Here is a 19428-nt window from a genome sequence, read left to right as displayed (position 1 = left end):
TTGCCTCTCTATGTAAGTGTAATCAGTGTCGCGTCCGTTCTAAACATGTGAGCAATGGGATCGTTGTACTGGACTTGAAATGTTGTGCACATTTTCCGACACGTGAGACATGTGCTCAACTCAACTTAGCTGTGAGACGCTGCTGTTGTATACAACAGAACGATTGTATGATAAAAATAACTTTGTCAGTTTTAGGTATTTTAGATTTAGATGGGGGAATGAGGTGGAATAATGGGGGTTGGGGACTGAGAGGGTTGACAGTTTGGTTTGTTGTATTGTTGCAGAATATATTGCTGCTCAGTCAGTAAGTTAGTTTGTCGTTCGTACGTTCGTTCAGTTTGTCAATCTATTACGTATTATTTTGTATGGTATTTTTGTTTATTTTATTTCATTTTAATTTTTTTTGTTGCTGCTCAATTCGATTAAATGTTTCGTAACATTCTCACTATGATACCGGTATAAATATACAAATATACAAATGTACAATACATTTTCATTTCATTTCAATGTAGAAGCAAGCGAGTGTCGCAGTTTGAGTTTGAGCAGTTTTGTTGAATTCTATGTAAAGCTTAGAAAAAGAACATGTTGATGATTACACACATCTCGTTAGAAGGCAAAAACAGATTGCAGCAACAATTGGTTGCTAAACGTGAGAAGAGAATAATTATAACAGATTTTCGTTACACTCGCTGTTGGTTTTATCCACAAAATACCATAAATGTATGTATGTACGTAATATGTATGTTTGTATGTATGTAGATTTACATGAAATGTATTACGATTACAAAAGACTTGTACAGAAGAGAGTGTAACCTATTAAATGTTGTGTACAAACAAAAAAAAAAAGGTAAAAACTAGAGTGTCTATCGGTTTATTTCTATATAGTATCTGTATGTCGATTATGTATCATCCACATGTTGCAGCACACTTTAAACATATGAAACTGCCACATGTTTTGTGCATACTTTATTTATATTAATGTAACCATTAACAAGAAGATTATTATTTTAGAGAGATCCGTAAATGTTCTTAGATAACAAATGTCCAAGGATACTGGTTGTGTAACACTCATTATGAAAGACTAAGGCCAAATATTAAAGGAAATTTATAATCATAATCTTTTTATAGAGTAATATACTAACTCCAACTCAGCTTTAAGTCCACTGCTATACGTTGCATATATATTTTGAGCGCAATCCAGTATCGCTATATTGTATTGATGGATCTCGATCCATATCTCTAAATAGCCTAATTTTGCGATATCCGAAACAGGGATTACGAATCACGCGATAAATATTGAACGTTTAGCATACTTCGTGATATCAGCTCGCGATACGTTGGTTTTCTAATCAACGACCGACCCTCACAGCACAAAAATAATCACCCTTATTCTACTTGGCGTCGTCGACATCGTCGTCAATATTGAGTCAAAAAATGGTAGATGTTACGCCGATATCGATAACAATTGGTAACTTTTGACAGCGTTTTGTACTTTAACACGACTTATAAAAGTATAAAATTCTGTCAAAAGTTACCAATTGTTATCGATTTCGGAGAAACACATACCATTTTTTGACTCAATATTGACGACGATGTCGACGACGCCAAGTAGAATAAGGGTGAATGTAAATACTGACGCAATAAATATTGATAATCTAGCATACGCGCACGATCCATCAATCCATTAAAGTGGATCGCGATCCAAATATCACAATTGGTCAATTCACAAGGTCTCCTCTCATAATATTTCACAATGGTTTGAAAATGCTGTTTATTGTGTTTTCGTAACCAACAGACGTGCGCCGAACGCCTAAGAATCGGTTAAGCCGAGCCGCCGAGTCATGAAATATTATGACATTATGACATGATAAGAGACATTGTCATTTGACCAAATATATATTGAGATTAGTGAAATTACTTTCTCAGAAGTGAAAAGTCACCAATAAAATACCTCGATAATTTCAACTATTTTTCACCGAATTTTTTTTTAATTGTTTTCACCAAAAAAGTAATCAAGCGCGACGACCCAAATATATATTTTTACCCTTCACCATGAGTGGCAAGGCAGGCGCGGAACCTGGGGGTTGAAAATACCGAAAATTAATATAAAAATAAATTTTTAAATGTTTGACCGTAATTCTGTTTGTAATTTGCACATTTTTCATGTCCGTCTGTATGTTGAAACTTTCCGTAGCCCCCAAATAACTTACATATATGATTCAAACATAAAAATCCGCTATAGACCCGTTCGGTTGATTTTAGACCTATTTTGAATTAAAAAAACTGAAAAAAATCATTTTTTCCCCTTATAAATGCACATCAAAACTAAATCGCTAAGTCGGCACGGGTTGCCCTTCTTAGAACAAACTAAAATTTTTGGTGGTATTTTAGGTCAATACGAAAGTTTTCAGCGGGTACCGTTTCAACATTTCAAAAAATTTAATTCTAAGGGACACTCTAATGGATATGTAATGATAGACATTTCAAATACTTTTCCAACGGAGTATATAAGGCCACAGTAAGTCGGACGTAAAATAGGTCAAAATTGGAAAAAATATTTTTTAACCCGAATTTTTTATCAAAAAATTTTTTTTCTCATAAATTCTTTTTTCAAAAAAAAAAATTTAAAAATTTTTAAAAAATTTAAGAACCTTTAAAAAAAATTGGAAAATACTTTTTTAAAAAAAATTTGGAAAACAAAAAAAATTTAATTTTGTTTAAAAAAAAAATATTTTTAAATATAAATTGGTGAATGTCGGTTTAACCGACATTATAAATATGTAGTAAATACTATATGATACATTTTTTTTTAAAATATGTAATAATTTTTTAGTTTTTAGTAGTCAAGAATGGTTAATATTTAATAACTATAAATATGCAAAAGTGCTAAGTCAATTTTATTTTGAAAAAATATCAAAATTTTTATCTCAGTCAACTGGAATTGAGTATAAATATGTTACTAAATATATAATACTTGTTTTAGTTATTGGTTTGTTCATTAAATTTCAACCCAAAAATATAAATCATGTTTTATAAAAAAATATTTGATAATTTTTATTATCACCTTGAATTTGTGATATGAAACGGAAAATATTCCAAGTCCTAAAAAAGGACATATAAGATGCAAACGCACTTCTTCATAACTGTGATTATTTGTCATTATAAATCATACCAAATCATCATCATAATATTAATAGGCAAGTCGATTTCTTTAGACCCCTTTTACGTTCACATTATACATTCAATTTGGACAAAAAATATACCATTTTAAAGGGATTCGTTCACAGATGTGCAGAATATATATTTTATTGAAATCGGTTCAGTTTTTTAGGAGTTGTAAGCGTTTAAAGATGTTACTAACACATATGCAAAAACGTGTACATGTGAACCTTAAGCTAAAATGTCCCAGCGGGAAAAAATGATAGGACTTCAGTTTGTAGGCCTTCTAAAAGGCATACTTACACATTCTAAAAGATCCGATACTCATTCCACACTGCCTGCTCTTAGAAGGTGTTCAAGAAGGCCTATGAATCCCCTTCAAATAACAAGTGGTTAAATAAAAATAGTCTACATCAAAAAATAACATACTCTGCATCTCTTTGATTAACTCTCTTTACAAAATTTACAACAATAAATTGCTTGATGTGGCTTCTTATTTATTTTTGTTGTTTTTTAAGTATGTAATCAGAAATTATCATGTTTCAGAAAATTAAACAAACAACTTCATTATAATTCTTATTTTTATTTTAGATCTTCTAATAAGACTTTAAACAGGTCTTCCATGGTAGACGTTCTATAAAACTTGAAAATGCACGACTTTTCATAGGCCGTCCTTTGATGTCTTATTCTAATGCTTTTTACTCTTTTAGGCACTTTATTAGGCCTTCTCATGTAGACCTTCAATAAGACTTTGCAGGATTTGCAGTAGTCCTACCTTTCTAGGCATTACATATGACATTCCTCTACAGGCCTTTCATTAGATCAGCAATAACAGGTTTTTGTACAGGCATGAGACCATATAGCAGCCCTGCGAATAGCCCTTCCAAAGTAGATCTTCTAATAGCCCTTCCAAAGTAGACCTTCTAATAGCTCTTTCTAATTAGGCCTTCTAGAAGCCCTTGCAAAGTAGGCCTTCTAGTACCCCTTCCTAAGTAGGCCTTCTCTCAGCCCTCTAACAGCAGCGAGTGTGCAAGGCCTTGGCTCGCAATGACACGCCGTGTAAAATTGAAATGATTTTGCAATGCGGCTAGAAGTCCTTGTGTCTGCAAAAGAAGGCCTTTAGGAAGGCCTCTTTACTGCATCTTTTTCCCGCTGGGGTAAACAAAGCAATGCATGTTTGTCCAATTTGTTGTTGTAAATAAATAAGAGAAACAATTAAACAGTATGATTTCGCTCTGTTTTAAGTGAGAGTTGTTATAGAAAACAAAGAAGAAGACTTTAGTAATTTAAAGTCACTTAAAAAAATATATTTTGAAGGTGTTTTTTTTTATTTTCTAACTCCCATATGCATAAGCAATTTTTAAATTTAATTCTACGGAGGTGAGCTAAAAATGAATTTATTCCTGATTCCTGTTCGAAGTTTAGCTAAGCATGATCGGCTTAGTAGGAATACCCCTCCCTTATAAAGGAAAGTTAAAGTAAAGCTTCATATTTACATAAATGGTGGGATCAAAGCAGTGGAGGGGTATATTCCATACCAAATTAGTTAGTTATTTTCGAATATCAAGTGAACTGTAATTGAGAGATTCTCAATATTTTGTATATGTAGTTAGGTTTTATCAGAAATCCATTCATATTTTTTTAATTTTACTAGGGTAGGTGTAGCGAAGTGCACCGGGTTATACTAGTAAGTATAAAACTACATTAACAGATTTCAAAAATATTTAAAATCAAAGATTTCAGAACGTTTTTTGTCTCTCCTGTAATATTTCTGAAAAGCAACTTAACACAATTGTCAAATTTATTGAAAGAAGGTATGAACATCAAAGATATGTACATCAAATTCAATTTAACGTTTGGTAAAATCACCACTAAGTTTTTAATGAATCATTAGTTAGATTTTGACTAAACTTCTAGTATTATGCGGAATTTAATTTTTCATAGTTTCATTGTGTGTAATTGATTCTGAAAAGGTTTTTACAATCATTGGAATTATTAAACATTTTTATGGAAAAAGAGCTTTATATTGTATACCAGCAGAGCAAATGTTTGATATAATTTGTAAAATGACCATAAAAATTCATCAAAACATGAGATTTACTGAATTTAGTCCCAAATTTAAAAAAAAACGGTTAACCGAGTGATGTATACCGGATAAACCGGTTAACCGAAAATCAACATTTCATACTAACCGGTTCGCAAAAAACCGACATTTTGAAGAAAAACCGGTTTTTCGGTTAACCGGATTATAAACTAACCCTTAAGAGAGCGTGGGGTCCAAATGACCCTGAACTTTTAAAATCACGAAAAACACAGTCATTTTGACCCTAAGTGCTATTAAGGCTTAATTTCCATTTTTGTACTGTAATTGCAAATACTAGAGGCCCAACTATAATATGCATACACTAGTTTAAGTCAGCTTAAGCAATTGTTCGAATACATATAAAACGTATCTGACAAACTATAATGTACTTAAGAGAGTTTCGTCAAGTTTCGTCAAATTTTATTTGCTTAAGCATAGAGCGAAGCTGGTCGCACATTCCTTAAGTTTGTTTATTGTGTACAAAGAAAATAAAGAAAAAATTAAAAGGATAAAGAAAATTAATTTATTTTCATAAAATAATAAGAAATATGTATTTTTTTAATTACGTGTTGCACATAAATGTTCAAATGGGGCTAAATTGTTTTGAATGCACATAAGTACATTATGGCCACCAACAAGTTTCTTCGGATTTTCTTAAGCATTTGACAGTATTTTCGTTCGGTTTTGACATTAACTTAAGCTAGCTTATGCATATTATAGTTGGGCCTTAGATTTCATGTTATATTTTTCTTAAGTTTCATAAAAATCGGTAAAAAAATATATAACATTTCGCTATCTTTCCATTAGAAATTCCAAATCCTTTGACCTTCACGATTTAAGAGTTAACGTTTTCCGAATTTAGGAAAACTTTCAGTATTTATTTAGAATAACCTGGACTATAATATTCTGAACAGATTTTATTTAAAATTAATAAGAGTATGGAAATTGGGCTCATTCGCCAAAATATGGCCAAAAAATTAGTTTTTCTCGAAAATCGCAAAATTTATATCGCAGGTATGAAAAAACTATAGGAGGTATTGACATATTCTTTTTGAAATTTTTATTCCCTATTATGTTGTAAATAAATCCCCATGTGATGATCAAAAAATTCTGAAATATGTTTAACAAAATTTTTAAAAATTTGAAATTGGAGTTTTGAAACTGCCGTTAAAAAAAAATATTTTTTTTTTTGGTTGTACCTGCGAATAGGTTTACTGTATCCTATGAAGATAAAAACTCATATACAAGTAAATATGGATATATTTTAAGTAAAAATAAGATTCTATTTTAATATTTCTGAAAATATGTTAATTTTGTTCCTACATTTCTTGTTCTAGTGGCCTGAGACATGTTAATGGCCTGGCGATTTTTTTAATAACTTTAAAATTTTTTAACCAATTTTTGTCTTTTATATCACATTAGAACGACAATTACGTACACATTTCGATTCTTTTAAATTAAATTGCAAAAGTAATTATTTAATGGCAAATTTTTTTTAAAAAAAAAACTGAAAAAAAATAATTTCTTCCCTTGTAAATGCACCTCAAAATTAAATCGAAAGTCGGCACTGGTAAGATAGGATCACCTTCGGTTAAACAGTTTGGTACTTTTTTCAAAACAACATAAAATAGAGCTGACATGATTCTGACTGAATTATGATTCAATGATAGGCAGCTTAATGGTACTTTATGCTACAATCGTAAATAGTTATGCTAAAATTTCAAACACTATTTAAACAAAAAATTTTTTAAATTAAAATTTTGAGTTTTGAAAATCCATTTAAGTTTCGTATTGACAAATTTTACAAAACATGTGACATTTTATATTGCATTTCACATTCAGTTGGTTTGAGTTATGAAAAATAGGTAGAATTTCGTTACCATAATATATAATGGCCCTAACTCTGGACTTAAGTCCAGATTTTTTGATATATCATATTTAGCCGAAAAATCTCGATGTAAAAAAACACGAGTTAGGGCCATTTTATATTAAGGTAACGATTTGTAAAAATGTGGCCTAGAACAATTACAGAGCATTTTTATTTTTTGCTAACATGAGGACACATGGAGTTAGGAACCTTAACATAAAATGTTTAAACTTCCTTACAAATTATGATCATTATAAAAACAAAACACGTTTTTTATACAATAAGTTACAAAAGAAATTCAAATTATAGAATTTTTGTTTTGTAAAATGTGGGCCAATAGTAGACATTATGATTGTTTAAACAAACAACAGTTTAACCCAAATACAGAACATCGTGAGTGCATAGAGACAATGGAGAAAAAAAAGAGTTCTAAGCTTCAAATAGAAAGTTATAATTCACATTTCACAAAACCAAAAAATATAGAAAAAAAACTGATCATGAAGACAAAGATTGAGAGTTAGAAGTAGAAAATTAAGTAAAGTAACAAACAAATTGACACATAATAATAACTGTGTAGAGAGGTATGTATATGTAAGTCATACTTATATATGTTTGCGTCATTGGTAACATCCATACAAAACTAACTCTCCCGGCAACCCCTTTTACACTCTTTCCAAATCACGCTTAGATTACGTTGGTGGGTTTTTTTTTCGTTTTAAGCAATATTATTCGACAGCGTAATGCAACCAACAGACAGACATACCTACTTCTATTCTATTAGCTGCTGGTAGAGGGGGTCAGTGGGGCTGTTAGAACCATTCCCCAGAAAACCTCAAACACATACACACAAACCCATGAATATTATTACAACTCTGATGATTACTCAACATCTGTCTCTGCAATGTGATCAGTTTGCACACAAATAAAACAAGTATTTTTTCTTTCGTTCCATGAATGACAAAACACAAACGTCGAACATCAAACCAGGTTTTTTTTCGTTTGTTCGCTGGTTTGTTCTTTATTTTATTTGATTTATCTTTTTGGTTGCGAAAGAAGAAATGGGCTTGTATAAAATTGAACAGCCAACTCATACGTTTTGTAACAAAAAATTTCACTTTTACCTAAAAAATATGGGTTGCAACCAAAGTTTGATATCAAACGGACAACAAAACACAGAACACTTACTACACACTGTGGTGTATGAATGTATTTTATTATTAATCTAGAAGATACAAACAAAGAAAGCATATAGAAAGACAGACAGACAGATTCATTTGTACGATATGGAACAGAGGTGGTTAGTTGGGGTTTTGAAATATTTAAATAAAATCAGTTAAATTTATGTTTTTGTAGAAATCTTCTAACAGCTCAAATGCCTAAAGCTAGTGCCACTTGGAAAACTTAACGAAACTTTATTTTTTAATCCCAAGCATTTGAAAATGCTTTGTTTATATGTATATTCATTTATTTAGGTGATCTTTTTAATCGTAAAGAAATTTTGAATTTTTTCTATTAAAAAACTTAACGAAACTTTATTTCCAAAACTAAAAATATTTGACTCAATATTTTTTATGTTTGCTTTTAACATAGATAATAAGATATTTAAAACTAAATGAAATTTTTATTTTGTAGAATTTAAAAAACTTAACGAAACTTTATTTTTTAAACCGAACTAGTTCGAAATGATTTGATTCCAAATTAATATAAATAAGGTTGTGTTCTTTTCAATTCCAAAAAAATTTTGCATTTTCATGAATTTAATAAAGTTAACGAAACTTTATTTTCTATAGGCAAAATCATTTAACAAAAGATTTTGCTGTATTCGTTTAATAGAGTTTAAAGACCTACATATTTAAAATTCAAATAAACTTTTATTTTGGAAAATTTTAAAATCTTAACCAACTTTATTTTTTAAAACGAACGTGTTCGAAAAGATTTGTTTACATATTAATTTATATACGTTTAAATATCTTGCAATTCTGACAAAAATTTATATTTTAAAGAAATTTTGAATTTTTGCTAATTTAAAAAACTTAACGAAACTTTATTTTCAAAACTAAAAGTATTTGACTCAATATTTTTCTATTTTTGCTCAACATAGATAATAAGGTATTTAATACTAAAAGAAAATTTTATTTTGTACAATTTAAAAAACTTAACGAAACTTTATTTTTTAATACCAACCACTTGGAAATGCTTTGTTTATATGTTTATTCATTTATTTAGGTGATCTTTTTAATCGTAAAGAAATTTTGAATTTTTGGTCATTTAAAAAACTTAACGAAACTTTATTTTCAAAACTAAAAGTACTTGACTCAATATTTTTCCAATTTTGCTCAACATAGATAATAGGGTATTTAAAACTAAATGAAAATTTTATTTTGTACAATTTAAAAAACTTAACGAAACTTATTTTTCAAACCGAACATGTTTAAAAAGATTAGTTTCTATATTATTTTAAATACGATTAAATACATTGCAATACTAAAAAAATTATACATTTTCTTCAATTTAAAAAACTTAACGAAATTTTTTTTCTATAATAAAAAGCATTTAACACAAGATTTTGCTGTATTCATTTAATAGAGTTTTAGAGCTATTTAAAATAGAAAGAAAATTTTATTTTCAACACTTTAAAGAACTTAACGAAACTTTATTTTTTAAACCGAACATGTTTGAAAAGATTTGTTTCCATGTAAATTTATATAAGTTTAAATACTTTCCAATTCTAAAAAAATTTTACATTGTCTTCAATTTAAAAAACTTAACACAAAAGTTTGTTTTATTTCATTTAATAGAGTTTATAGAGCCATTTAAAATAAAAAGAAAATTTTATTTTGAACAATTTATAAAACTTAACGAAACTTTATTTTTTAAACTGAACGAGTTCGAAAAAATGTGATTCCATATTAATATAAATAAATTAATTTTCTTCTCAATTCTAAAGAAATTTAGCATTTATATGAACTTAAAAAACTTAACGAAACTTTATTTTCTATATGCAAAATTATTTAACCCAAAATTTTGTCGAATTCGTTTAACAGAGTTTAGAGCTATTGAAAACTAAAAGAAAATTTTGATTTCAAGAATTTAAAAAAACTTAACGAAACTTAATTTTTTAAACCAAACTAGTTCAAAATGATTTTATTGCATATTAATTTAAATAAGGTTGTGTTCTTTTCAATTCTAAAGAAATTTAGCATTTCTATTAATTTAAAAAATTTAACGAAACTTTATTTTTCAAACCAAACTAGTTCAAAAAGTTTTGATTAATATTTTCTTTTAAAAAAAAAACAAAATGAATATTAATTATTTAAATGGAAAGCACTAAAGTTTCCAAGCCTGCACAAACCAAACCAAATTACCGCCCTCTCTTTTGCAATGACCTAGAAGAGAACAACCCGGCGAGAGAGAGATGGAGACAGAGAGAAAGGTTGTGCAAGTGTATCTGTGTGTTTATTTTATTTATAAAATGAAAATAATAATTTGTTGTTGCTGTTTTGTTAATATCGTAACGAACATGTTGCGTTCAACAAACAGTGTTTCAAACTTTCACAGCGGTGCTAACTAACGTCATTGCATACAACAATACGTGTTTCTGCAACGTGACCACAAGTAACTCTAAGAACCATAAATATATTGGCCAAAGTGAAAGAGGTTGTATTGAGAAAGCTTTTCTATTCAATTGCGTTTTGGCAGTCATAGCTAACGGTTGTGCTTAACAGCTCACAGCGGATAACAAATAATTCCAATTGTCGTTTATTTTTATTTAAAAATTAAAAAAATACTTACATTAGTTTTATAAAAAAAATATATATATTTATAAAAAGAATAAAAAGAAACAACTACGCTTTTGAAAGCAAATAAACGTAAATTAATATAATTAAAGTTTTTTTATAACAAACAATCTAAATACAATACTATAGAAGAAGCTTATCTAAATAAATTTAACGTTTTACGGTTTACTACAACTAACACAGAAGGCTGTATGTTTGAATAAAAACAAAAGAAATAATAATAATAACAAATTCTAAAACGCAAATAATAATTTGCATAATTTTGAAATTCAAGTGAAAATAAATGTGCTGCAATTTTTGCTGAGAATTCCTGTGAATCATTTTTGCTATAAAAAAAATTAAATTAAAAATTATTTAAACAACAAATTATTAAATACTACTCTACTATAAAATAAAAACCCAAAGAGCAAAGAACTTTAGAAAATGTGACTGTGTTTTTTGTTGTATACAATTTGTGTGATTAAGTATTTCTATATTTGCCATTTTGTTAATTTCAAAATATTAAGTGCAAGCCAATTAAATAATAACAATAATAATACAATATATAAAAACATTTCTTAAACAAAAATTAACAAAGAAACCAAACAATATGCGCAACAGTTATTAAATTGTTTCAAAAAGAAAACAAAGTAAACAATTGTATAAAATTTGAAAAAATACAAAATTAAAAACACAAAAAACGTTTAACAAACAATTGCATTTAAAATGTCGATTGTTTGTACTCTAGAACCAAAAGTGAATTTATTTAAAGGTCCTGTGGCTACCAAGAATTTACTCGTTCTAAAAAACAACATTATCACCAACAACAGCAACAACAACCACAATATTACAGTTAATAATAACAATAATAAAGCAGCAACAATTACACCCAACAACAAATTACTAACGGATACAACAGCAACAACAATTCAAAACTCAACCACAAATAATTGTGTTAAAGAAAAATGTACGTAAAAACAAATAAATAAAGGAAAATCAGTGGAAATTTTTTTAAAATTATTATTATTAAATATTTGAAAAATGTTTGTAATTAAATAAGTTTAAATAAATGTGTTTACTACATGAACTATATTATAATGGACAAACCCTTTTTCATACTTAAATGTTTTCATTTAGTGCACAAAATATGTAAATTTGTAACATATTTTTTATGGAAGCGATTTGTAAACATTTTGAAATCGAGTTAGGTCAAGAGTTAGGCTCTAAATTAATGCAACAAATGTGCAAATTTGTAACATATAGTACTTCCTTTCTATGAAACCGATTTGTAAACATTTTAAAATAGAGTTAGGTCAAGAGTTAGGCTTTCATTACATGGTTTGAAATGAAGGCTAGTTCAAATATATTAAGTGGTACTGTTAAACAAATGGACTACCTTGGATGAAGTAATATTTTAAGGAAGTTTTACAAATATAAATAGATTTTGAAAATAGCAAAATTCTACATTTTCAACTAAATAGCGAATATTTCAAAAGCTTAAATTCTAATTTAAATTATACTAAACAGATTTTACAATATCATTAATGGATACAAAGATATTTGTAATAAAATTTAAGGGAATTAAACAAAAATAAAAACTTGATTTTTTTATACTTTTGATAAAACTCTTTTATATATTTCAAAATAAATAAATGTATTATATCTTATTGAAAACTGGGCAAAATTTCCTTTACGCTCATATATAATATGTCTATCTTCTATTTATCTTAAGTAGAATTAATGCATGAAAAATGGCACATGTTTAAAAATTCTGTAAAGTTACAAGTTTTAAAAACTTTTCTCCCTCCCTAGAGTTCATAATCTTCAAAATTAGATCAGAAAGAGCCAATAAAATGCTTAAATTCACAGAATTTGTAATTCACTTTTGCAGTGATCTGCAAATTATATTTAAACACGTTTGTGGTAAAACAGTGATTCCTTCTCGAACACTAAATTTTTATTATGGCCACATGATGGAATCTTGCTGGGATTTCCCTTCGTTAGATAACTTGTAGTCTGTAAATTAGTTACTAAAATAGAGCACAAATTAATGTTCAAACATCTGTGTTCTATATTTAATAATTTGTCTATTAAAACCACAAAAAAAATTTATTGTGGTTTAAAAAAATCTTAAAAGTAGAACACAAATAAAATTGTAATTATCTACTCTATAGATTAACAGGAGATATTAAAGTATTCATTGATCCAAATATACATGAATTAAGGTTTGAAAAGTCCCCAAAATAGAATACAAAAAAATTAAACTGTCTACTTTATACATTACCCAGGGTTAGTAAAGTGTCAATTAAAAGGACAATACATTTTTTGTAGTCCTAAAAGTCCCTAAAGTAAAACACATATTTAATTTTGACTGTCTACTATATACATTACCTAGAGACAGTAAAGTGGCAATTGACTCTAATAGAGATTAATTGTGGTTAGTAAAGTCGTTAAAATAATAAACAAATCAAATTTGAAATTTACTTTATTCTGGATAAAAAAATGTTTAACTGGCTACTTTTTACATTACCCTGGGACAGTAAAGTGTTAATTAAAAGGACAAAGCTTTTTCTGTGGTCCGATAAGTATTTAAAGTAAAACACATTTAACATTTCAACTGTCTACTCTATTGATTACCAAGAGACAGTAAAGTGTTAATTGGCCAAAATAGTTATTAAATGGGGTTAATAAAGCTTAAAGCTTAAAATTTTAAATTTACTGTTCTGGATAATTAAAATTTGATACCGTCTACTCTATTGATTACCAAGAGACAGTAAAGTGTCAAGTAAAATGACAACATATATTTACTTGTCTAGAGTACATTATGTGTGCTCTAGTCTAACTAGCCGCTAAAGTAAAACAAAAGTAAATTTTTAAATTGACTATATATTGAATAATCAAAAAGCAGTTCTGTAACTCAATTATAGATTACCTGTGGTCAGGAAAGTAGCTGATACGTAGTAAAGAAATGTAAAAATTAAGGACGATAATTGAGGTTTTTGAGGATAGTAAAGTTCCAAAGTAAAATTTCAAATTGACTACACTATCGATTACCAAGGAACAGTCAATAGATTAGTTGATAGTTCCTAAAAAAAGTGGGAAAAAATACTGGACTCTTGATGACCAAGTGACAGCCAAATAATCTGACAATAAATTACCAGTAGCAAGTAAAGTAACTAATGCGTAAACAAGACTGCAAATTAAGGATGTTCAAATGTCCATAGACTCGACTGTAGATTTTACACTCACTCGTAGTATCTACGAATCAACTGGAATATTCGTGTAATAGAGCTATAGAGGCAGAAAAAAACCAACTGTCTCTCTCGCTCTCTCTCTCTTTCTCGCATTACTCAGGGACAGTATAATCAAATTTATCCTACCACTGATTACTTATAATGACAAAAAACAAAGTAATTCTTATAATAAAATCTATACAAACTACCCTATGCATTACTTGGGAATAGTTTAGTGACAATCGAGGATTGAGGAGTAAAAATATCAAATGAATTTCCCTTGCATTATTAAAAGAAATACAAAAGTAAATTTCGGGCCAGCTTCACATTGCCAACATTTATACTGTAGGGTGCTTAATAAGTTGTTGAGTTAGGGCATAAAAAACTATTTTTAATTTTAGTGATAACATTTAGTCTAGATGCTAATAAATAAAAAATAAGATTATTACATGACATGGTAACAAATTTACATTAGAAAAAAAACTAATCAGCATTCCTATCAACAGCTATATTGTTATAATGATTATTTAATACTCAAACTACGTTTACAAGTAGGAAATTCAGATATAACTTGATTAATTATGAAATAAATTTTAAAGGGTAAATAGAGGAAATGATAGTTAGAGAATATCAAATGTATCAAACTAAAAATTTTAGAATTTTTTTTATTATATTTAGGTTCATTATCAATCAAGAATTTGGTAGACCTAAATATGGAAAATTAGGAATATAGTTTCACATTGCACTAACATTTGAATTCCATAATTTAACAAACGTATGTGCAACATAAATTATGTCTATTATTTATTATGTATACGCCTCGTAAAATCTCTATATAAACAATTTTTGTATTAAATTTCTTTATATTTTTCTCTCATTTCAGCTTTACTAGCTCAGTCAAACACACAACATACAAAAGTACCAGATTTTAAATCTCGTATATCAGTTACGGAATTTGTAAGGCGTAACACCAACATAGGATCACCCCTAACTATAAACACTAACAGTGATCTATTAGAACTGCAGCAGCAACAACAACATCAGCAGCAGCAGCAGCACCTAACACAACATTATCAACACCAGCAACAACAGCAACAACAAAGATTAATAACGGCTGCCAACACAAATATGCCTGAAGTTTTACATGCAGCAGCCGTTAACAGTCTGAACACAGCGAAATATCATCAACACCACAATCACCAGCAAACCCTGACACCAGTATCAGCAGCCGCAGCCATGGCCATGAACACAGTGCGCATGTCCACCATATCACCGACCCTGTCCATGAATGGCAGTTCAAATGAAGCTACCAACAGTAAGTTTTGCAACTTGGAAAATTTATTATCTTAAATATCACTAACCCTCTCTCTCTTTGTTTTTATTTCTCCACTCTAGTGCATAGCCTTTCCATGTATAATGGCCCTGTCAGTCCTCAATCCAGTGATTCTGGCCACAGTATGTCAGATATGCACATTTCCCGTGATGGCAAATATGTCACCTTTAATGGCGAACACATGACCAAACAACAGGCCAATGCCGCCAAAGAATTGTTTTCACAGCGCAAACAACGGGAATTTACACCCGATTGCAAGAAGGATGACAGTTATTGGGATCGTCGCCGGCGTAATAATGAGGCCGCCAAGCGAAGTCGCGAGAAGAGGCGTTACAACGATATGGTTTTGGAGCAACGCGTTGTGGAGCTAACAAAAGAGAATCATGTCCTTAAGGCACAATTGGATGCAATTAAAGATAAATTTAATATATCGGGAGAGAATTTAGTTAGTGTTGAGCAAATATTGGCCTCTTTGCCCACCAGCGAGCAGGTTTTGAGCATAACCAAGAGAGCCAAAATGACTACACCCACTGGGGTCAATCCACAAAACAGTTTTAATAACAACAACAACACTACTACTACTACTCCTACAAATAATAATGGTTTACTCTATAGTTCCTCCCAAACGTCTGCAGCTCTCATGCAACAGAAGTCCTCTAACGAGGTGTTGAGTTCCACAAATGACAAGCTACCCCCGCAAACAGTTATTAAGCCTAATGGTTTGTCGGCAGCAGCAACAACACCAAACACTCCATCCTCCTCGTTGTCTGCCTCAAATTCATTACACCAACCTTCTACACATGGTCCTACCACCGTCCAAACACCTCAGTCCTTATATGCCAACTCTAGCATAGCTGGCGGAGTCTATAATCCGGCAAATTTAAGCGAAAATCTTACTCCTGCAACACATCCTCAACATCATGTGGTGTCGGCGCCTGCCTCCACCACAGTACCCACACAACCACCCACAAACTTGCAAAACTTGCATGTACTACAAGCCCTCAATCGCCGCTGCGACTTGGATAATTTACGCAAAGTTGTGGCCGTAGTAGATGCCATCAATACAAATGGTGATTTGCCCTCCTCAGTTAGTGGCCTGTATACAAATGCTCAATCAGCAGCTCTGTATGCAGGAGCTGCCCAACACATCAATCCTCTTTACTCACAATTCAATAAAGAGGATCATGGTTATATGTCGACAGCTGAAACTGCGGCCGTTAGCAGCAATGCCGGAGATTCGGTTACCTCAACCTCCGCCCGAGCTAATGCCAGTGTCTTGAATCTATCAAGGCGTGCCAGCACTCCCACGGCCTATGAAAATATGCTGTCCTCAACTACCTCCTCCTCAAGACTTTCCTCCATGTCATCAGCCTCTTCGACGGGCGCCGTTTCCGGCGATGACGATCATGAAGCCGACAATGAAATGCCAGAAGAAACAAATGAACACAATCTCGCCAGTACCACCACCAGTCCCCTAAGCACAGACTCCAACAATTGCTTGCCGCTTAAACTAAGACACAAATCCCATTTGGGCGATAAGGATGCAGCGGCCAATGCTTTGCTGGCCCTGCAGCACATCAAACAGGAGCCCATTAGCAATAGGGCCTCACCACCCGGTTGGGCTGACAACTCGGGCGACAATAGCAGTGACGAAAGAGATTCGGGTATTTCCATACCCAGTCCAGAGTGGACAGCACAATTTCAACGTAAGGTTTTAGTGTCCGGCAAAGATGCCTGCACCGCCTCAGCGGTGGTAACGGTGACACCTTCCGAGCGAGAGCACATTTTAAAGTCGCAATTGGCCAGATTAGAGTCCGAAGTGGCTACCATTAAGAACATGATGATCTATACAGCAGATCAGAATTTGGTTCAGCAGGATCTTAAGATATAAAAAGGAAATGAAGAGAAAAGAAATCAGTGGCAATGTAACTGTGGAATTTAAATTTGAAAGAGATTTTCTAAAACTAAAAAAAAACATTAGCAATTTAAATGTTTGAAAACTATAAAGAAAATTTAAGAATTTCTTGGTTTTAAATAAAACTCTCTCAAATTAACAAATGATTTTATATAAATTTATATTGAGAAGAGCAAAGAGAACGAAGAAAGACTAAACTTCCAATTTTGTAGGTTTAAACCAGGTTTAACTGTTTTGTGTTTAATTAAACTAATAGTTTAAACTTTCTTTAAGCCACAAACACAGAACTAAATATTATTTTTTAGTGCTTCCAAATCTTCCGTCTTAGTTACATTGCAACTGGTTTATTTTTATTTTCCTATATTTTTGGATTTTTTTTCTTTTTCAAGGAGAGAGAGGATAGACAATAATCTAAACATGTTATGCGTTAGAGAAAGAGAAAGTAGAAAAAGAAAAAAAAAAACTTTACACGATCAACAATCTCTTAAAAAAGAACTTATTTTGTAAAATAGTACATTTTCATACTAAAATGTATTGTTTAATTTTTCAATTAATTTTAAGTTTTGCATAACTGTTTCAAATAAATTGGAGTTTCCAATTTAATAGAGAAACTTCAGATCTCAATGTTTTTACTAAAAAAAAGAAGAGAAAAGAACTTGATTTCATTTGTATGTAGATGATCACTTTAAAAGCGGTATTACAAAAACAACCTTTAATATTTAAGAGTTGTTAAAACAAAAATTAAAGAAAGAAAAAAACTGTGGGAATTCCATTAAAGAAAATGGCGCATTCCCTAAAATTTATATTATTATTTATACTTACTATATATTTTATAAAAAAGAAAAACAATTTAAACCTAAATGTACATATTTATATAAAAAAAGCAGCAATGAATTAGTTTGTAACAGAAAAATACTTATAAAAAGTTAAAGAAAGAAGAAAAAAAATATACATAAATAAATGTTGTAATAACTTTTAAATTTTTGTTAATGTTTTATTACTGTTTCTGTTTCATCAGCCACATTTGTGTGGTTTTTCTTGGTATTACAAAGAAAAAGAACTTCAGTTAAACTATAATTAAAATAATAATAATAAATTTATATTTGTCCTTATGATAAATATTTCTTTGAAAAAGTAACCTCAATACAAAGTTACAAAAAATAAAAAAGTTTCCTTATATAAAAATATTTAGAAAAAAAAACAATTGAATTAATAAATAAAATAATATTTATTAATTGTAAATACAAATTACCTAAACTACTATACAAAAACGTACATATTATACACTTAAAAAATTAAATAAAATAAAACAAAACAAAAATAAATAGTATACAAAGTTTTCTATTATAGTTTTTTTTTAAATATTTTAATATTTATACATAAAAATATAAAATTTATAAACTTATATTTCTTTACAATTTATACAACAAATAAACAAATAAAACAAAAACAATTGTATTTCTACTCTAGTTTAGATTTTCTAAGTTTTATCGTTATTATTTTAAAGAAAGTTTAAACCAAGTTTAAAAATAAAACAAAACTGTATGTGACTAAAGTGTTGTTATTGTAATGTAATGAATGAATATTTTTAATTATATTATTTTCATTTTTTTTTATAAATATTACACAAACAAACCCCCTACAAACAGCAAGAAAATGTCGTAAATTCTTTAAATGTATTTCGATGTTTCTTATAAAATGTCTTATATGAAAAAAAAATAAAAAAAAGTAAAAATAAATGACAGCAACAAAATAATTTTACGTTTTTGTTTGTAAAAGTTGTAATTGATGGCAAAAAGAAGATGTTTTAAATGTTAATATTTATATAATCAACAAAGTTTTCATTAAAAAATTATTAAAAAAAAAACTTTTCAATTGCATTTTTATTCCATGTTAAAAAGGGTTAATTTCCAGAAATTCTTAAACTTATTAAACTATTAAAATCAGAAAGTTGTTAAGACACATGATTGTGGGCCATAAATACTCAATGAGCACTTCTCTTTTGATCAGTGGATGACAATCGATCGTCGACAATTATGTTCAGGCCTTAATATTCTACAAT

The 19428-nt window shown here is 29.6% G+C and overlaps 1 protein-coding gene across 1 annotated transcript; it reads left to right on the top strand.

Annotated features, from left to right (window-relative positions):
• The first annotated feature begins 10667 nt into the window (after positions 1 to 10667).
• vri (vrille) lies at positions 10668 to 18196 on the top strand. Its single transcript, XM_065502626.1, is given in 4 exon segments — positions 10668 to 11852; positions 15002 to 15433; positions 15514 to 17291; positions 17294 to 18196. Coding segments are annotated over 4 exon segments (2493 nt in total). The 5' UTR covers positions 10668 to 11611; the 3' UTR covers positions 17336 to 18196.
• The last annotated feature ends 1232 nt before the right edge of the window (positions 18197 to 19428 follow it).

This window comes from Calliphora vicina, chromosome 2 (assembly GCF_958450345.1).
Source record: "Calliphora vicina chromosome 2, idCalVici1.1, whole genome shotgun sequence".
Lineage (NCBI taxonomy): Eukaryota > Metazoa > Arthropoda > Insecta > Diptera > Calliphoridae > Calliphora > Calliphora vicina.
The sequence above is the reverse complement of the archived record's forward strand: the minus strand, read 5'-3'. Positions and strand labels throughout refer to the sequence as shown.